The sequence below is a fragment of the Dromiciops gliroides genome, chromosome 2 (assembly GCF_019393635.1).
Source record: "Dromiciops gliroides isolate mDroGli1 chromosome 2, mDroGli1.pri, whole genome shotgun sequence".
In the NCBI taxonomy this organism is placed as follows: domain Eukaryota; kingdom Metazoa; phylum Chordata; class Mammalia; order Microbiotheria; family Microbiotheriidae; genus Dromiciops; species Dromiciops gliroides.
The window spans coordinates 90,934,781-90,956,807 of NC_057862.1; the positions used below are offsets into that span (position 1 = coordinate 90,934,781).

The 22,027-nt window shown below is 37.4% G+C and overlaps 1 protein-coding gene across 2 annotated transcripts in view; it reads right to left on the reverse strand.

Annotated features, from left to right (window-relative positions):
• Positions 1-22,027, reverse strand: part of INPP5F (inositol polyphosphate-5-phosphatase F) — a 103,568-nt gene that overhangs the window by 31,408 nt on the left and 50,133 nt on the right. For both annotated transcript variants that reach the window (XM_043983771.1, XM_043983770.1), the window contains exons 3-7: positions 21,626-21,762; positions 10,440-10,568; positions 9,549-9,716; positions 9,124-9,180; positions 1,045-1,240 (exon numbers count right to left, since the gene is read on the reverse strand). In XM_043983771.1, the coding sequence (XP_043839706.1) occupies positions 1,045-1,240; positions 9,124-9,180; positions 9,549-9,716; positions 10,440-10,568; positions 21,626-21,762 (687 nt within the window). The remainder of the gene's footprint in view (positions 1-1,044; positions 1,241-9,123; positions 9,181-9,548; positions 9,717-10,439; positions 10,569-21,625; positions 21,763-22,027) is intronic.

The window sequence follows — 22,027 nt, forward strand, 5'->3', positions numbered from 1 at the left end:
ATTCAGCTTAATCCAAACATTCATCTAACCCAGGGGTTTTTGGCCTTTTTGTGTGTCACAGATCACTGTGTTGGCCTGGGGAAGCCCCTTCTCAATGTAAACCCTGAAAATGACCACAGACCCAGGCAACTCAGTTTAAGAACTCCTACTGTAATGCAAAGCTTCTTAAACCGTGGGTCATGATCCCAGATGGTATCCTGTAACAATGTCGGGCAACAGTAAAAGGTCATATTTTCTCGGGAGAAAAGGGGTCCCAGGTCGAAGTTTAAGGCCTGCTCTAATGTACCATCTCCCTCTCACTATGGTTTCAATGACAGTTTAGACACCATCATAGGGCTCCTTTTCTAGAATTACAATCAGATTACCCAAAAATATATCTGAAAGATAAATGAATTTAACAGTAGAGGGTATTAGGTTCCTCCTTAAATTTCTTATTTCATTTTCTTTGCAGTTACCACATTTTACTTGTATACCTGTGTGTATATGATTATAAGGATGTAAGGACTGTTTTGCTAGCTTTATATCCCAAACACCTAGCACAGTACCTTACAAACAGTAGCACTTAGGCAAGCAAACATGTTGAGGTTCTACTATGATCAAAGCATAACTGACTGTTTAGAAGCCCTAACATTTGTTTTGCAAATACATACCAATTTGCTTTCCTGTAGTTTGCTTATCTGCAAATGATAAAGCCTTTGGTCACATCTTTTAACTTCTTATTATAAAACTTTTCTAAAAATATATCTTCCCTCCTTCCTTTTTTCTCTTAATAATCCCCTTTCACCAAACCATATTTATTCCTCCTTAGTTTCAGTCAAATGTTTGGAACTCCTAACCATGTCTAAGCATCCTCTCAAATTAGACCATTTCTTTAACACAGCAAAGTTCGGCAGTGTTTTTAAGCAAAGGGATATTTTCAGCCTTGATACATCAGGAGACCGGTACACTGAAGATCTTCCAGGCACCATTCTAATCTTGTCCTTTACTCTTTTAATATTTTATGATCACCTTGATATTTCTAGTAATTCAGGAGACTGTGCTTACCAGCTCTATGCCTGCTTCGGCGTGAAATGAGAGCCACAAGAAATCGGGGATAAATATCATCTACACAAGAGGACTCTGGAGGAGTATCTGGGCTGCTTTTCTCATCATCGGATGATTCATTATAGTTGACCACAAGTTCTTCAATCTGCACAAAACCTTGGATGACTGGGATAATCCAAAAATCCACTTCAGAAGTCTGTAAAAAATATGAATAGTATTCTATTTCTATCCTACACAAATCAAGCTGTACTGAAATCAAAACTGCATCCAGTTGTATTGTTTTATTTGATTCTAGTAGAGTTGTTCAGCAGAAGCCTCACATTTCAATTCAATATGCATCTATTTAGCACCTTCTCTACATATGCTAGGTACTGGGTACACCAAAACAAAAATGGAAAACAATCAAGGAGCTTATATTCTACTGGGAAAAACAATATGCAAACAGATAAGTAAAAACAAGATGACTTGAGGAAAAGATTACTAACCAATGAGGAGACTCCAGAAAAGCTTTCTACAGAAACACATGAGCTAAACCTTAAAGGAAGCTAGCAATATCCACCTCCAAAGAAAGGACTGATATTGATTGAATGCAGAATGAAGCATGCTATTTTTCACTTTCTTCCCTTTTTTCTTGTCTTCTTTTAAAAAGGACTAATATGGTAATGTTTTACAAGGTTGCACATGTATAACCTATATGATTGCTTGCTGCCTCAGGGAGGGGGTTGAGGAGGGAGGGAAAGAGGTATAGAATTTGGAACCCAAAACTTTAAATAAAAATGGTTTTTGTTTGTTTTTAAGGAAGCTAACAATTCTGAGAGGTGGCAGTGAGGAAGGAGTACATTCCAAGTAAAGACAAAATAATAGCAAGAGAGGAAATATCCAATTTAGAGAATATGAAGGAGGCTATTTTGACAAGAAACCAGAAAAGATGGAATTGAACATCAAATATTTCTAGAAGGTACACCTAGAACCATATTGTGCAAGATGTTAAACTCTAAGCTGAGGAGTTGGTATTTCTAGGCAATAAGGAATCACAGAAGATTTCTCAGTAAGGGAATGTCATGGTCAGACCTATGTTTTAGGAAGACTGTTTTGGCAACTGTGTTGAGACTGGAACAAATGGAAAAAGCTAAAGTTAAGGAGACTAACAGTCCAGACAATAGGTGGTTTGGGTCTGAAATGTGGTGGGAGCCACATGAGTAGAGAGAAAGGACTAGACATAAGAGATGGGATAGGGACAAGTAGCAAAGCTGATGAGTGATTGGCTACAGGAGACCAGAGAAAGGGAAAAGTCAAGGGAATAGCCAACCCCTTCAGAGAAGTAAGTCTGACATCCATGTGGTACACGTTTGAGAGGCTGATGGGATATCCCAGTAGAAATATCAGACAGGCAGCTGGCAATGCAGAAAGGTTAGGTTTGGATATAAAGATTTGGGAGTCATCTGAAATAGAGATCACTGAAACCAACCAGGAGATAAGTGTAAAAAGAAGACCTGAGACACTTAAGGATCAGGAGGTGGGACATGTATGATGACCCTGCAAGGGGAAGTGAAAAGGAACAGTCATCAGGTTAGAAAAGAATCAGGAGCTGCCAGCTTCACAGAGGCTACAAAGAATAAAGCATCCAGAAAGAGGAGGGTAGTCAAGAGTGTCAAAGGCTACAGCTGGATTAAGAAAAATTCCATTCTTCAATCATGAGGCTTTTTTGTTTGGGGGAAAGGGAAAAAAGTTGGACATAATATTTAATTTTTTTTAAAAATCTGGGGCAGCTCGGTGGCACAGTGGATAAAGCACCAGCCCTGGATTCAGGAGGACCTGAGTTCAAATCCGGCCTCAGACACTTGACATTTACTAGCTGTGTGACCCTGGGCAAGTCACTTAACCCCCATTGCCCTGCCACCCCCCCATTTTTTTAAAAATCTTCCCCCTAGAAGGGAAACTCCCTTGATCAATTCCAATCAGCACTTGTTCTACAACTTACAGTCTTAGAGAGTTGTCTAGGTCACTGAAAGGTTAAATGACTCAACTGTGGTAGAGGCTGGGTTTTTTCTTTTTGTGTGTGTGTGTGTGTGTGTGTGTGTAGATTATGACAATGCTCCAGTGAAAGATAACATTTTCTCGTCTTCCTAATAACCGATTACTGTGTGTTTTTAAAATTTTAACATTTCCTAGAGCTTCAGTAAAATTTTGAGCCAACTCTGCAAAACTGTGCTATTTCCATAATTTTTTTTTTTAAATACACAAAAGATTTAAGTACAGACATCCATTTCCTTCAGGGACCTGGGGTAGGGTTGTGTATAGAGGAGAGGCTGCTGCTGTGCTGTCAGATTAACAAGCTCCCAGCACCTATTTTCCAGGGCAACAGCATGAAGTAACCCCTCAACAGCCCAGCTTGCTGCTCCCTTTCTTGGGAGGGCTGAGGCAGAGCTCAAAAGAGAAGCAAATGGGGCAGCTAGATGGCACAGTGGATAAAGCACCGGCCCTGGAGTCGGGAGTACCTGAGTTCAAATCCGGCCTCAGACACTAAACACTTACTAGCTGTGTGACTCTGGGCAAGTCACTTAACCCCAATTGCCTCACTTTAAAAAAAAAAAAAAAGAGAAAGAAGCAAAGAAGTCTTCTTGAGGGCTGGGGGAGGGGGGCAGCAGCTGCAAAGAGAAGAAGGAAGGTTTCAGAAAGTTTTCTGGATGGCCTAGGCTGTGTCTGTGGGCTACTGTTTGTTCTCAGAACCTGGCTAGACCACTTGTTTTCTGACCCTTCCCCACGCCAACCCCCTAACTTCCACACGGGGCATCAGGGCTGTGGGGCAGGCTGGCAGACCCCCACCCCCTCTGCTCCTGACGCCAGCTCACCAGCTTGGTTCTCGTTTGGGCTTTGGGGGCCCATTGCCTCTGGGATCAGCTCTGTAGGAGCCTAATTGGGTTCCACTTTCAATCGAATAGTTTGTTACCACTCGCACAATGAAAGACACTAACAGAAATCCCACACTCCTCCAGCAACAGAAGAGCCACACGAATGTACTCTAGAGATGGACAAGAGAGGTTTTTTTTTTTTACTTTTTTTTTTTATTTTTATTTTTTTACAGGGCAATGGGGTTAAGTGACTTGCCCAGGGTCACACAGCTAGTAAGTGTCAAGTGTCTGAGGCCGGATTTGAACTCAGGAACTCCTGAATCCAGGGCCGGTGCTTTATCCACTGCGCCACCTAGCCGCCCCAAGAGAGTTTTTAAGCATGGAATTTGATGACTCAGAGAGAAGTCCTTGTCTCCAATAGCATAGAGTAAATTTGATTTTCCCATAGTGATTCAATGAACATCTAAAGTAAAAAGGGTCGGGGGCAGCTAGGTGGTGCAATGGATAAAGCACTGGCCCTGGATTCAGGAGGATGTGAGTTCAAATCTGGCCTCAGACACTTGACACTTACTAGCTGTGTGACCCTGGGCAAGTCACTTAACCCTCACTGCCCCGTGCAAAATAATAAAAAATTTAAAAAAGGAAAAAGGGTCTGTTCAGGAGCAAATCCAAGACCAAGGGGGAAAGTAGAGGATAATTATATTCCTGGGAATTGGTGTTGTGATCATGAATTTTCCTCATTCTGGGAAAATAAAAAAAAGCAAGAAAGTACACAGTGAAATATGCCAAGTTCTGCGAGACTAATGCTTTGGTGTTTGTTTCATCCAGAGAGACCGGGGTGGTGTCTTGACTCATACAGGTTTTAGCAAGTGTGACAGTGCTGAAACAATTTTTCCTCTTCAAAGTGCATCAAGTACTGAATTCAATGACAAGTGCGCCAAAGTGTCACTATAATTAGGAGAATTAATTAGAAATTTCTCCTTAGTGGATGTCGAATACAAAACATTCAGATTTAGTAACTGAATGGAATAGGTACACAAAAAAGGGCAGCCAGGTATACCAGACTTGCTTGGAGTACCAGATTTGGAGTCAAAAAGACCAGAATTCAAATCCTGCTTCAGACAACTGTGCATGATATCCTGGGTGAGTCACCTAACCTGTCTGCCTCGATTTCCTCATCTATAAAACAGGGAAAATAAAGGTCCTACACCTCCTACTTGTGAGAATTAAATGAGATATTTTAAAGTGCTTTGCAAACCTTAAAGTACTATATAAATGCTAGTTGTTAATAACAACAAAGTTTTTGAATGACCTCTAGAGACTTGTTCTGAAGTCTACTGTCCTTGACACTAACCCCTGCTCTACACTTCCCTGTAACATAATCATAATGCCAGGTGTGATGTTACCTTGCTACCACTAAGCTCATATTAAACATAATCTAACAAACTAGTCTGTGCCACTTTGCAGCTTATAAAAAATGGGGGGGGCGCGGGGGCGGCATGGGCAGCTAGGTGGTGCAGTGGATAAAGCACCAGCCCTGGATTCAGGAGGACCTGAGTTCAAATCCAGCCTCAGACACTTGACACTTACTAGCTGTGTGACCCTGGGCAAGTCAGTTAACCCTCATTGCCCTGCAAAAAGCCAAAAAAAAAAAAAAAAAGAATAGCAGGAAGAACCTCATTAAGCGGGCTAGGGGAGAGTACCACGAACAAGTCATTTAAAGTTATCTACAATCACTGTTCTTATCACTGCCACCAGTATTTGTCTCTTCTTGGTCTGGCCACTGAAACAAACCTTTTACAGGAAACAAAACCAACAATCTTACCAGCTTTAACACTTGATTCAAAAACAATTCAAATAGAAACACAAAAATAGCTTGCCAACTTTTTATCATAGGCAGTTCTGGTTAACTACATTCTATCAGTCAGAAGCCTTGGCTCAAACCCTGCCTCTTACCCGCACTGTTTTTCCATGTAACTGCTGGCAACTCACTTAACCTTCTGGTGCCCTAAGCATAAGACTACACCTTGCAGAGAATGTGCCAACCTACCTGGGTAGAAGGGATTTCCACATCTGGGAGTTCCTTAATCTAATAAATCCACAAGTCTAGTCCCTATCCTACTTAACAAAATACACTAGAACCTCTTCATAACTGCATCCTGAGTGTTGGTCCCATGTTGTTGAGGAAGGTAATATGATTTGACCTATACTATATTCAAATCCAGTACACATTAACAAGGAGTGACTAGTATAATTCATACCTTGTAAAAGATAAATTAGGTAGATATACTTACAGAGCCTGATAGTCAAAATAAATAAATGAAGTCGGACTAGAACTGGGCTTAACCTTTGACCATCAGCCAGAAGATACCCCAAGGAGACTAAAGGAAGAGCAGAATGTCCTATGTATACAAAAATACTTATACCTACTTTTTTTTGGTGATGTTCAAGAACTAGAAACTAAGGCAGGGCTCATCAACTGGGAAACAGCTGAATAAATGATAAATGTAGCAGAATAAAACTGTGCTGTAAGAAATGATGAAGGGGAAGGTTTCAGAGAAACCTACAAAGACCAAAATGAATTAACTGTTGCAGAACGAAGTGAGCAATTTGAATCAGAAAAACAATTTATAACGACATTGTAAAAATAAACAATTTTAAAATACTTAAGAACTCTGATCAACAACAAACATAATGATAAAATATGATTCTGGGACTGATGATAAGAACGCTACTCACTTCCTGACACAGGAGTGGACCATAAAAAAAAAAAAAGACGCACATTTTTATATACAGGCAATATAGCAATTTGTTTTGTTTGACTATCCATATTTGTTACATGGTTTTCTTTTTCTTTTCCAGGGAGAGGGAAGGTTGTCAGTCAAGAAGCTTTCATGTGCCAGACAACTAAGCTAAACACTGGGGATACAAAGAAAGGTAAAAACAGTGCCTCCTCTCAAGAAGCTCACATTCTAATGGTGCAGTATAATAACTATATATATATAAACAAGATATATAGAGGATAAATTGGAGATAATGTCAGAGAAGGCATTAAGATTAAGGAGGACTGGGGCAGCAGCTAGGTGGCACAGTGGATAAAGCACCGGCCCTGGATTCAGGAGTACCTGAGTTCAAATCCGGCCTCAGACACTTAACACTTACTAGCTGTGTGACCCTGGGCAAGTCACTTAACCCCAATTGCCCTGCAAAACAAAATAAAACAAACAAACAAAAAAAAAAAATTAAGGAGGACTGAGAAAGGACTTGTAGAAGGTGGAACTTTAGCTGAGATTTAAAAGAAAACAAGGGAGTCAGGAGGGAGAAATGAAAAAGGAGAAAATTCCAGGCCTGGGGGACATCCAGTGAAGATGCCCAGAATCAGGAGATGGAGTGTCATGTGCAAAAAGGACAGTGTCATTGGATCAAAGTACTGGGGGGGAAGGTCTAAAAAGAATGGAAAGGTAGAAAGAAAGAAAAAAATATGCTTGAAAATTGGGCAGGCAGCACTGGAGAATGTGGGAGAATTTGATTTTTTAAAAAAGACAACATTAAAAAAAATTAAAATACATTGCTAGCCCATAGGGAACAGCATAAAAGTGTGATGAAACTATCTTTCGGGGGGAAAAAAGACTATAAAGTTTAAGACACATATAGTAAAGGGGCAGCAGCTAGGTGGCATAATGGACAGAGCACCAGCCCTGGATTCAGGAGGACCTGAGTTCAAATCTGGCCTCAGACACTTGACACTTACTAGCTGTGTGACCCTGGGCAAATCACTTAACCCCAATTGCCTCACCCCCCCCCCAAAAAAAGACACAAATAGTAAGAGTTCCATTACTGACTTGTTCATAATATTTAATAATTATTTCTGAAACCAATTAAATGTTTCCAAATTTTTTATTCCTAAAACATTTGAGCATTAATTTCATATCATTTTTTACTCAAATATGACATCACTCATTAAGATGTCATATTTCATTAAAATAAAATAACCTTACCCCCATTGTTTAAATACAGTAAAATCTCAATTAACCAACATGGATGGATAATGTTTTGGTTAAATGACTTATATTTAAGAAAATTAAAATTCTAAACTTTTCACCCTACCTCCTTATTCTTACTGATAAAACTGTAATGTATTTATATAATTTTGACCTTAATGAATATGAGATTGATTCTTTCTTTGATAAGAATAGACATTAATGATCCTGATCTGTAAGTACCATAAATACTGGGGAGGCAGAATGGCATAGTAGAGAGAACATTAAAATTGGAGTCAAGAAGACCTGGGTTCATATCCTGCCTCAAGACACCAGTTGAGTGACCCACATTCAGACTGTTTTCTCAGCTATAAAAGGGAATAATAATAGCATTTACTTCTCAGGGTTGTTGTGAGAATGAGATAATAAGGTGCCATGTTGGCCGTGATGTTAATGATTATGATTGTGACTATGGATGTCAAAGGGATAGGAAAATTGGCTATATATTGACAGATATTTCATGTGTCCAAAGGAAAGACTCTGAAATTTACTGGATTTTCCCAAAGCAGTGGTTTAAGTTTTTGATCAACTTAATTTGGTTTGAGAAAACTTACATGAAATCTTAAAAAACATATCAAGAAAAGATTATCTGGGATTTATGATTATTCTAGGAAATCAATTGCATCTTTTATTCTATATAACTTATAATATATCATTTACTTTCCTCAATTGGAGTCTGATTTCATAATGATGATTTAAACAAACAAAAACTAAGTCTGCACAATGGTAAAAAGCTTTTTACTTTCTTAGAAGTTCATCATTGTCCTACGGTTTCAAGGCCTTTTTTTTAAGGAATTAGAACATGAGGAAAAGAACAGAAGCACTGCTCTAGAAGGGACCTTTTTAAAAGAGCACATGATCTCACTACAGGTTTTCCATCACAAAAGAAAAACTAGGCTCAGCATTCCCACTTTACACAAACAAGAAATACTTTTCCAACAACTATATGATCTTTCATCCCACACAAGCTATCAAATATTCATAATACACTGGCTCCTCTGGCTCCACGCCATGAGGACTCTTACAGGTATGTTATAGTAAAAAACTTGCTGTTTCATAATTAAGTTTTTTAATAGTATCCCAGAGTACTTCAAGTTATAATGACAGTACAAAGAGGAAACCCCCCCAAAATATTTCCACATTAATTCTGAGAATAACAGAGCTTTTTGTAGGAAATAATTACTCACACCAATCTCAATTAGATCTTTTATCATGTATCTATTCCAAAAAAATCTCTCATCCACCTGGAAAAAAGCACAAAGAAAAAAGGTTCAGGGAACACTTATCCTCATTTTCTGATACAAAGATAAAACAGTTTTGTGAAACTGTTCAGAATAGCGGATACAATTTTAAAATATATTCCTCATATAATGGAAAGAGCTCTAGATGTAGAATCAGGAAAGGTCTGGTTTCAAATCCCAGTTCTGTTCATGACTAGCTATGTGAATGTGAAAATGAGTATACTGTTATTTGTGGTACATAGCTCACAGTGCAGTTGTTAGGATCCACTGAGATACTGTATGGAAAATTTTGTAAACCTTCAAGCACTCATACACTATACACTATGCAATTATTACTATTATTGTTGTTACAATCAGGAATGAGTACTTACGTTTTTCCAGAGTGGTAAGTTTTTGTTTTCACAAACACTCTGCCTTTGCACTGAGTTGGTCAAGTCATAAGTCAAGCTATAATAAAAGGATTCTGAATCCACAAACATTTTTAACAACTCTTCCAGTAATCTCCTTTCTAACTTCTCCTTTTCTTTGCTCTCCTTCACCTATAAAATAAAAAGAAGCAGAATTAAAACTAGCATTTATAGTTAAAAACAAAAACAAAAACAAATAAACCAGGTAGCCTGGCATGGGAGATAAGAGGTGATCTTGGAAGCAAAAAGATTCAAGTTCAATTCAATAACTTCCATGGTGACCATAGACAAATCATGTAACCTCAATTCTCCCAGTCTATACATGTTGCAGAAAAATGTCAGTCTGCATTGGAAGAAGAAAATTTCCTCATGTGGAAGTTCCCAATAAAATCATAGGTCTAGGGGCAGCCTAGGCATCTTGGCCTGGCAACTCCCAATTGTGATGTGCAGGGAGTCCAGGAACAGAAAGAGCTAGACAGGTGATTGTCCATGATATCATCAGCAGTTCTGAAATCAGTCATTAAAAACAAACATGTAGGGGCAGCTAGGTGGTGCAGTGGATAAAACACCAGCCCTGGAGATTCAGGAGGACCTGAGTTCAAATCCAGCCTCAGACACCTGACACTTACTAGCTATGTGACCCTGGGCAAGTCATTTAACCCTCATTGCCGGCTCCCCCCCCCCCCCCATCATAGGCCAAGTACCTATTCTACTTGTAGGAAAGAACTATAAAAATGTTTAAACTGGAGCAAATCTATTACTGAACACAAGTTGACTATGGGATTAAATTATCTGATAATTTAAATCAAATCAAAACTACTTTCAAAACCTAAACAAATCAAAGAAACTCCTTACCTTCTTTTTATTGGGAACAGATACGTTTGATTTAATATGTGTAAGGGTCTTAAGTAGAAACTTTGAGTCATCAGGAGATTGTGTAATCTTCTCTGGCTTGTTAATTCCAAAATGATGCTTCTTACAGAGCTGAATGATTAAAAATAAAATCCATTACTTATGATGAATGTTTAAACCAAGAGTTAGAGGAAAACAAGAGATGAATGTTGATGCTTTTGCATTTTGCTTAAAGGCTAAAATTAAAAACATTTAATGCTATATAGAGATTACATACCAATTTAAGGAAAATTGATCCAACTCCAATGGTTTAATACTTATGCCTCCATGTATGCATATATGTGTGTGTTTATGTGCATATACACATACAGAGTACAATAATGTTCACAGGTGGATACTTTCAAATTTTCAAACAACACATAACCCTTATGCTATACAGATGATTTGCAAACACAAAAATGAAATAACGGTACCTTTTATAATCCAAATGGGACACAGATTTTGAAATTTGACAATAATAAAACTAAAAAAAAAGTAACAAACTAATTTCACCAATAAATATTTTTCAATTTCACTAAATCCATAATGTCATTAATATCTGTACTATTTTCAACTGTACAGATTGTAGCCACTGAATGTCATTCTAATTATTCATGTTCATTCTAGCAGTTTAATCTATTTTTTAAAAATCACATAAATACCTAAGTAAATGAATCCCCAGATATTTAATAGTTTATAATTATTGCAAATAGAGCTTTTATTTAAAAAATTATTTTGTTCGTCCACCAGTATGGAAAAATGTGAGTTCCCTTACTCTACTTTTCCTATTCTCCCCAATCCCAGAAAACCCCACACAGACCCCAACCAATTAGATGGCCGCTCTGACAGTCACATGACTGCCCTCACTAGGCTTCCAATCATTATAATTTTGCCAGGCCCATGTAGGCGTTGGCAAATGGTGATGACGTGAGGTGCCAGTGCCATGGCAACTGCTACAACCAGTGGATGGAGCACCATGCAGTTTGTGGAGCCCCAGGCCAGTGCATGCCGAAGCATAAAAACCTCAAATAACAATTAATTCTTTACATTATCAGTTGCCAAATATTGTTATTTCTACCTCTGCAACATACCTCAGATGTTCTCTCCACTCACACAGCTACCATCATAGTTCGAGCCCTCATTCTATTTCAACTTGAATACTGTAAAAATCTTCTAATTTGCACATATTGTGTATGTGTACATATATGTACATATGTGCATACTGTATATATATATATATATATATATATATATATATATTTGTATTTCTATTTATCCTGCACATATTTAAAGTGCACCTATTGTTCCCATTTGAACATAATAAGTCCATTTTCAGTATGGATAGTTTCGTTTTTTGTGCTAGTACATTGTGAGTGCTAGTTTGTTTCATTTTTATTATTGAGTCAGCTGGATTTTGATGACTTTCATTATGTAAGCTTCTTAAGGGCAAGATATATTTTTTGCTCTACATACTCCAGCCTGCTCTACACAAAAGCAGTCCTTTAAAAAAATGCTTTCTGATGTCATCTGTATATAATGACTTAATGATCTCTTTATAATCAATGTTAACCCTGCTATCATCTTTTTCCTTGCTATAGTTGCTAGCCTTTCAAATCCTATACCAAACAGAAATAGTCCAAGTGACTATTTCTAGATACACACGCTACCTGTTTTTGTTTAGAAATGCTAAATCAGATAAAAAAGAATGATCCTAGAAGAAAGCAGATCATATACTTTTCACAACTATAAGTAGGAGATATGATCTTTATCAACAAAAGATAAAGGCAATACAAAAGATCAAAAAGGTATAGAACACCAAACCTGGAGTCAGGAATACTTGAGTTCAAATCCAGCTGGGCAAGTCACTTAATCTCGGTCTGCCTCAGTTTCCTCAAGTGTAAAAAGGGGATAACAACCTATGTCACATGGTTGTGTAGATCAAATGAGATAGTATTTGTAAAAAGAGGTATGTGCCTGGCACATAGTAGGTGCTTAAATACATATATGTGTGTATGTGTGTGTGTGTGTGTGTATGAGATACAGAGTATCACAAAATATAAAACAGATAATTTTGATTATATAAAATTAAAAAATTTTTGCACAAACAAAACCAATGTAACCAAAATTATAAGGAAAGCAGAAAGCTTGGGGGGAGGGGGGAGATTTTGTAACAAGTATCTCTGATAAAGGCATATTTCTCAAATATATGACTGATATGGAAACGTTTTGCATAACAGTATATGTAAACTTAATCTGACTGCTTATCATTTCAGGAAGATAGGAAAGGAAGGGAGGAGGGATAGAATTTGGAACTCAAAACTTTAAATGAAAATGTTTTAAAAAAATTTTTAAATACATACACAAAAGATGAAAAGAGGGGCAGCTAGGTGGCACAGTGGATAGAGCACCGGCCCTGGATTCAGGAGGACCTGAGTTCAAATCCGGCCTCAGACACTTGACACTTATTAGTTGTGTGACCCTGGACAAGTCACTTAACCCCAATTGCCTCACCAAAACAACAACAACAACAACAACAACAACAAAAAACCAGTGTCAGACGATTTTCTGCTAAGATGGAGGCAGGAACTGGAGGCAGGCAGCCAAGCTTCCATATACCTACTCTAGCAAAAAAAAAAAAAAAAAAAAAAAAAAAAAAGGTCAAGTTCACACAAGGATTAACAATGATTCGGAAATCCAATGAGAACCTACAAAACTTTGCACAAAATGTGCAGGGTAACATTCTAGTAGAGCAGAGACTAATAGGAAAATCTATAGATTGTAACACTGTGTCTCAAGAAAGCAAGAGCAGAAAAGTCCCCCGAGTTTGAGGGAGTGGAAAAACTGGAACATTAATACACAGCTGATGGAGTTGTAAACTTATCCAATAATTTGGGAGAGCAATTTGGAGATATGCCCAAAAGGCTATAAAACTGTGTAAATCCGGGGCAGCTAGATGGCACAGTGGATAGAGCACTGGCCCTGGAGTCAGGAGTACCTGAGTTCAAATCTGGCCTCAGACACCTAACACTTACTAGCTGTGTGACCCTGGGCAAGTCACTTAACCCCAATTGCCTCACAAAAAAAAAAAAAAAAAAGAAAGAAAACTGTGTAAATCCATTGACCTAACAATACCACTACTAGGTACATAAACTAAAGAGAAAAAAAACAAGGAAAAAGGATTTATATGTACAAAATATTTATAGCAGCTGTGCTTGTGATGGCGAAGAATTAGAAACCAAGGGAATGGGTGCCCATCAATTGGGGAATGGCTGAATAAGCTGTGGTATATAATTGTGATGGAATATTATTGTACCATAAGAAATGAGTAGCAGGGTAGTTTAAGAAAAACCTACTGAAGAAGACTTATATGAACTGATGCAAAATGAAGTGAGCAGAACCAGGAGAATGTTGTGTATTAATAACAGCAATACTGTATGATGATTGACTGTGAAGGACTTAGCTATTCTGATCAAGAAAATGATCTAAGACAATTCTGAAGGACTTATGAGAAAAAATGATACTCACAGAGAAAGAAATAATAGGAGTCTAAATGCAGACTGATGTGTAATTTTTTCACTCTATTTTCCTTCTTTCTTTTTGTTTCAAAATGGCTAATATGGAAATGTTTTGCATAATTTCTCATGTATAATTGATATCACATTTCATGCCTTCTCAATAGGTAGGGAAGGAGTGGGAAAGAGGCAATCAGAAATTTTCTTTTTAGGGATTTTTTTGTTGTTGTTGAGGCAATTGGGGTTATGTGACTTGCCCAGGGTCACACAGCTAATAAGTATCAAGTGTCTGAGGCCGGATTTGAACTCAGGTCCTCCTGAATCCAGGGCCGGTGCTCTATCCATTGCGCCACCTAACTGCCCCATGAATTTTTTTTTAATGAATACTAAAAATAAATTATGGAAACTCACTAGGGATCTTAATCTATATATTTTTTCTATTTTAATTCTCTAGTTTAGATGTCAATATCATATTTGTATCATAAAAAGAATTTGATAGGACTCCTTTTTCTTTTTGAAATGGATCATGTGATATTGGAATTGTTCTTACAATGTTTGATAGAATCTGCTTGCAAATTTAATCTCAGATTCTTTTTTCTCAGAGCCTATTTATGGCTAGTTCAATTCCTTTTTCTGAGAATGTGTTAAGTTCTCTATTTCAATTTCTGTTAATCTGAACATTTTATATTTTTTATAAATATTCATCCATTCCATTTAGCTTTTCAGTTTTACTAACATATAATTAAGTTAGTATCTAATAATTTCTTTTATTTCTTCTTCATTTTGTGTTAATTCAACTTTTTTCCATTTCGATACTGGTAATTTTTTTTTCTTACTTTGAAAAGCTCCTAGCTTAGTGTATTAATTCAATGTTTTGGGGGATTTTTGCTCTTAACTTGTCAGTATTCTTTGATATGAGATTTCTATTTTGGTATTTTTAACTTTTTTTTAAAAATTTGTTGGTTTTCTGGGTGGTGGTAGTTGTTTTCTTTTAATAACTCTATGCCCAATTTGTTACTGTCTTTCTTTTGTTAATGAAAGTACTTAGAGATATAAATTTTTCCTCTAAAAACTGCTTTGGCTACATCCCAAAAACTGTGGTATGTTGCCTCATTGTTATCATTATCCTTAGTGGAATTATGTATTGCTTCTATTTGTCCTTTAACCAATCAATTTTTTGGATTTAGTTATTTAGTTTCCAATTAATTTTAATTAATTCTTAAATGGCTTTTTATGAATATGTTTTATTACGTTGTAGTCCATGAAAGAGAAGTTTAATATTTCAGGGGTTTTTTTGCATTTCTTCATTTGAAGTTCTTATGTCAAAACACATGGTAAATGTTTGCAAAGGTGTCATGCACAGCTGAAAAATATGGATATTCTTCTCTTTTCTCATTCAATAATCTCCAGAGGCATATCATACCTAACATTTCTAAAATTCTCTTTGGGTCCTTTACTCCTTTTTTGTTTTATGTTGTTTATCTTTGGATAACAATATTCCAAAAAACAAAAGATATAGGCTCATGACCAAACACAATTTAACCTGTAAAGCTGAAAATAATCCTAAAGGGGAGAAATGGCCATTTAATGAAATAGAAGGCTTTCAAGCATTTCTGAACTGAGCTGAAATAAAAACACAAGAATACAGAGAAACCTAAAAGAGTGCATTTAATTGAGGAATAGGAAGAAGTTGTAAGATGAGATAATATTAACATTCTAATAGAGGGAGAAGAAACTAGTCTCTTAATGTCTTCAAAGAATAAAGAGATACATTAAAAAAAAGAAAGAACTGGTACTGTTCTGAAGATTTTAAGATAGAAAAGATTAGAGCCTGAGAGTTTTAAGACAAGGGAAGATAAAAGTAGAAAGGAAGAAGAAGGCCATAGAACTTAACTCTCATAATTGGGTCATATGAAAATATACAAGCATGGAGAAAGGCATGGAAAGAGTAGGCATCAGATGAACCTCGCTCTTTTCTGAAACAAAGAAGGTTTCAACATACACACACAGTTTTGTGTAGAAATATATGAAATTCAATGGGAAAATAACTGGGGATGGAAAAGATATACTGTGTGAGGAAAGAGGATAATAAAAGGGAGAGAATTGCTACAAATGAAATTAACTTCCATATCCTGAAGGAGGGATTAAAAGGAGATGGGGAGGGGGCAGCTAGGTGGTGCAGTGGATAAAGCAACAGCCCTGAATTCAGGAGGGCCTGAGTTAAAATCTGGCCTCAGACACTAGACACTTACTAGTTGTGTGACACTGGGCAAGTCACAACCCTCATTGCCTAGCCAAAAAAAAAAAAAAAAAAAAAAAGGAGATGGGGAGAAAAACTAGAACCAAAATGTAAGGAAATATTATTGTACTGTAAGAAATTATAAACCAGAAGTATAGTTTATACCTGTATTTTTCCAGAAGACACATTATCACTTGCCACCCTTTTTAGTTTCGCTATATGTTCTCATGTCCCTGAGACATTTGGATCAGGAGATGACAGCATTTTCTCTGCTTCCAAATGTCACTTTAGATCTTCCCTCTGATGTCATCCCTCAGTTACCTTTGAGAGATTCCTTCGAGTTTCATTCAGTCTATATCACCCTATCCATATCCTTTTAACTATCATCTCCCAGTCTCCAGCTTACCCTCCTTCATCTCCATGCCAACATCTGCTTTCATTCTTGGTGACATCAATATTCATGCTCATAGTTACTCAACCTTAAGTCCTCTGGCCTCCAACAGGGGAAGCTTGTTAGTAGTAGAAAGAAAACTGAACTGGATTCAGAAGATACTAGGTTCTGGGATCATGAGCAAGTCATGATCTCTTAGATGCTCAGCTCTTCATTCACTAAAATAGGAATAACTTTTGTTACACACTTCACAGAACTGCTCTGAGGAAGGTGCTTTGCAAACCTCAAAGCTTCTATTATCATCATCAGTCATTGAGTTGACAAGCATTCAAATGCTAATAAAGTGCCAAATACTGTGCAAAAAGGCAGACACAATTCTCATCCTTTAGCTGGGGTGTTGTTTAAGGACCAAGTAGATGAAACTGAAATATTACTAACTCAATAATGTTATTCCTTCAGGAAGGCATCCAAGAAAAAGAAGGCAACCCTATTCTAGAATAAGTTACATATACTTAACCCCTCTCCCTAGAATATTAATCAAGTCTAATTCATACACTCCAGCATACTCCTACATTGGTGCTCTTTGCCTTTCCCACAATCCAAGGTAATAAGCTGCTCTTCAGGTTTTAAAACATTTTAAGCCCGTTTTGGAAGGGACAAAAACAACCCATCATTGAGGGCTAATTTGAGGGAATCGATCTTTAAAAAGGAAAAAAAAAGGTAGAATTGTTTTATACGATTTTTCAAGGGAACAGGGGTGGGGGCAGGGAAATAGATTACTCCTTGGGATCTCCTTTATCATTCTTTGATTAAAAAGGCCCACAGAGATTACAGTATTTTTTTTAATCACTAAGCTGAGATACAACCTATGACATTTGTGTAGGATCAAATTCCCTTTTCCAGAAGCTGAGCCAAATCTGTATAGAACCTGCTTAACTCATTATAGTTTTCATACATGCACCTCTCAAAAAGAAAAGGAGACCAAAGAAAACTATGTACTTAAACCTATAATTCTATAAATCAAGATGAAGAACTGATACTTTCCCTTGTTAAAAAAAGTTTTATTTTAAAGATAGCATGTATCTTTATCGATATGAAGCTAGAATTTTAAAATGGATGTCTGATGGGAAACCAAATAAGGAAAATGATGCTTGCTATCTATTAAGGCAATGGGATACAGTAAACGAGATATGCAGAAGTGGAATATAAGCCTATGAAATTTTAAAGAACTGTGAGAACATCTGTGCTCCCATTTCTACTATCACTATAGATTCTTTATTTCAACTTAGAATAAAAACTGCAGGAACAAAAAGAAAGGTGAAAACATACGGTCTAACAACCCAACATTAGTGGGCAAGGGGTAGCAACTGAAGGATAAAACTAAATATTTTCAAAAGAGTTAAATATGGGGATAAGAATAGGTTTGCAGACAAACCTGAAGATGGGAAGCCAACTAAAGAATTGGTGAGGCCTCCTGGATAAAGAAGAAAAGAAGACGTGGGTGTAACAGTCACACCTGCTACTGGTGGGCCTGCCTGCCTCAAGTCTCTCCCTACTCTGGTCCATTCTCCAGCCAGCTATCAAAGTGATCTTCCTAAAGCACAAGTCTGACCAAGTCACCTCCTCATTCAAAAAGCTTTAGCAGCTCCCTATTGCTTCCAGGATCAAATATTAAGTCTTCTGTTCAGCTTTTAAAACCCCTCATGAGGGGCAGTTAGGTGGCACAGTGGATAGAGCACTGGCCCTGGATTCAGGAGGGACATTCTGTTCTTCACACGAGACACTCCAAGAATCCTTGCTGGTGACATCTTCCCTCCTCCCCCAACCCCCAAGCCTGGAATACTCCTGCCCTCCACACCTCCACTTCCCATCTTCCCTGGTTTTCTTCAGACTTCAGCTCAAGTCTCACCTCCTGGAAGAAGCCTCCCCTGGTCCTCCTTAATCTTGGCGCCTTCCCTCTGAGACAACCTCCCAATGTATCTTGAATATACTTGTTTGTGTAGTTTGCATGCTGTCTCCCCCATTAGACTGTGAACTCTGAAAGTACAGACTGTGTGTTTGCCTTAAGTTTCTCTGTTAACCCTTCTGGCTACTGTTGATCTTAGTTCATCTGTTAACCCTTCTGGCCTCCTCCATCACTTGTTTCCCCAGCTCTGAGCACAGTGCCTAACACACTGCAGGCTAGCATGATAGATGCTAGCTGACTGATAAAGAAAAAAGAGAATACCAAAGGTGTAGTATAGTAACTCATAATTAAGATTTTCTTAGAGATAAGGGTGGGGAGAAATGTATGTATATAAGCACCAAAAAATAAAAGAATTAAAACAAGATTAGTAGAGGGGAAAGGGTATCAAACTAATCAATTTATAATATTACAACTTATTGAACTTAAAATTAAATGTCCAGGGGCAGCTAGGTAGCGCAGTGGATAGAGTAAAGGCCCTGGATTCAGGAGTACCTGAGTTCAAATCCGGCCTCAGACACTTAACACTTACTAGCTCTGTGACCCTGGGCAAGTCACTTAACCCCAATTGCCTCACCAAAAAAAAAAAAAAAATTAAATGTCCAGGTGCAGTTTGGCATGGTTAATAGAGGCCTGCCCAGGAGTCAGGACCACCTGCATTCTCACCCTGTCTCTGATCCACCTTTGCCATGGGGTCCTGGGCAAGTTGCTCAACTTCCCAGTTCCCCCAGAAACTCTCTAAGACTATAAGGTGGAGAAAAGTGGTCACTACATTGGCAAAGAAAATTTCCTCATCAGGGGCTCCCTAAACTGATGAAACCACAGTCTGGAGAAAACAAAAATTAAATTGCTATAATTTCTTTCCTCAAAAGCACTCAAGTCATCATAATTATTGGACTTATTACAAAGAACATAAGCTCAAGAATATTAGAGTGAAATATCTAACATTTCCAAGAGACCCTTCAAACTATGTTATAAGAACATTTGACTGAATAGCCCTGTGTGATTACTTTGTAGTACACGTGCCTTCAATAATTTCTCCATGGAAATCTAGTAGAAGCTATCAAAGATTTAAATGCAAAAATTAGAAAATAAGTGATCCATGATTATTTGGGGGCTTATTATCCAATCCATTAGCTTCTTTTCTTCTTCCCATTTCTTTGTTCTCAAGCATCACTGTAAAAGTGATCTGGTCAGAAAAGGTAGGAAGTTACTTATTAAAATGGGAATTGGAGATACTTACTTTATCTGTGTTCTTCTTTGTCCTCTATTAGTATGGATAATTAAGAGTTATCTGTGGTAGCTTCTTAAACTCCATTAACAAATACCATAACCTTCAGAAGACTGATAAGACTGTATACTGTAAAGGATACTGAACAGTGTTGCTTGGAAAAAAATACTTTCTAATCTGTACTTGAAAACAATATCTTTTCCACTTAACTAGCTAGGAGGTATCAAAGAAATACCTTCCTTCTTAGGTAAAGAACAATAGGGATATTCAAACCTTTTACATTATGTTTCTGAATTTTAAAAAATTTCCTCATAACATCTTTTTTCTTGCTTTGTGCTTTGAAGCTGGAAGTCTCAAAAAAGTGTCAAGTTTGTGGGTAGCAAGTTGTGAAAGAACCTGATTAGGAAGGTAAAGCTTTTCCAGATAAAGAGCTACTTCTGAAGCCTCCAAATGGGATGCCGACAAATGTAACAGTCACTCCTTAGGGAGTGGAGAGGGAGCAGATCCACATACTTTTCTCCCTGATCCCATTTCACCCCACCTAGGAATTCCTATGCACTTCAGAGGAAACCTTGGCTATAACAACAAAGTACACTCCCTTCTCCCAGGAAAAACAAACAGAATGAGGGATGTAGGCATTAGCAGACCTGAAGGATGACTTATTAAAGCTTTGAGATTTACTCAGAGGTTATTATCTACCATTGGGGATTCTGGCAGAAGACAATGACAGGGTTAGGTCCCAATCTCAATATATTTATGTTTTTGGTTTTTTTGTTCTTTAGTGAGGCAATTGGGGTTAAGTGACTTGCCCAGGGTCACAGAGCTAGTAAGTGTTAAGTGTCTGAGGCCGGATTTGAACTCAGGTCCTCCTGACTCCAGGGCCGGAGCTCTATCCACTGCGCCACCCAGCTGCCCCCCAATCTCAATATATTTAAACTCAAACTGAGCTTCAATATCTTCAGGTCAGAATCCCAAAGCCTGTTGCTTCCTTCCAGAAACCCTTCAACTAAAGATAAAAAATTCAAGCTTTATAGTCAGCAACAGCAAACTTTGGTAACATAGAAGAATAAAAAATAAGCGTTTTGTTTCCATTCCTGTCATAAATAGTAGAAAGAAAAAGACCTCTTAGGTTATTCCCATTTAAATTTAAAGTAGGTTTATTAACAGGATACTTACCGAAGACCTTTGAGCTGAGCCTGAAATATGTAAGCTCTAATCAGCCTTGGTTTGTTTCTTAACTTCTATAAAGTTAACCCCGTTCCTAACTCATACCTTAGAAACTACTGCTTTTCTCCATTAATGTAAATCGCAATCCATCCATGCCTTCTCATATTATAAGATTCTCCCATAAATCCTCCATAGAGTATCTACCCAAAATGTTAGAGGATAAAGTTTTCCAGTTTTCCAACTAGTTAGTTCAGTATTGTGTGAGAGACTACTGTGTCACAGCAAACAGTTTGGTGAAGTGCTGCACAATTTCCTAAGCAAAGCCCAGACAGCTCTCTTGCTCATATTCAATTCTAGGCCCAGCTTTTTAGTATAGGTACAAAGAAAATAATAAATAGACTGACAATTCGATTGCAAGTTAGAAACTAGACAGTTATTTTTTTTTATGATCCCCTCCCCTCCCCAAAACTGTTATGCTGCTCTCTTCTGAGTAAGGCATCTATAGAGTAAGAAAAACTAGATTCTCTCCCCCTTCCAGTTTAGTGTGATTTTTGTCAATTGCAACCAAAATCAACTTTGTGTTGTTGTGTTTAGCTAATTATAATCAAGTTAAAAATTTCCCTCCCCACCTCAAGGTTTGATCTTACCTCAAGTTCAAGATCTTGAGGTTCCATTTCAGAAAGTGATAAAACAGCAATTTTGGTAATTTTGCAGACCTCATGATCTCCAGGAAGTTTGCCTATCAAGGCTTTCTGACGAATTAGAATAAGCCACCACGGGAGATCTGAAAAAGAAAAATACCACCCACCTGGTATTTATACAGAGCAATTATCCTTGAAAACTGAGGAGCTTTATAAAACTTGAGATATCTATAGTATTCCTTTTTTAAAAAGGCAGAAAAAGATAGAGTTAAAGATAGACTTTAAGTTGAAACAAAAACTTGGTTCATAAGCATGGCTAACTCTGATCTTTGCCAACAATTTCTACCTTTCATATTAAAAATTAAGATTAAATTACAAAAGTCCTAGTATAGAGCATAAAAAAGAATA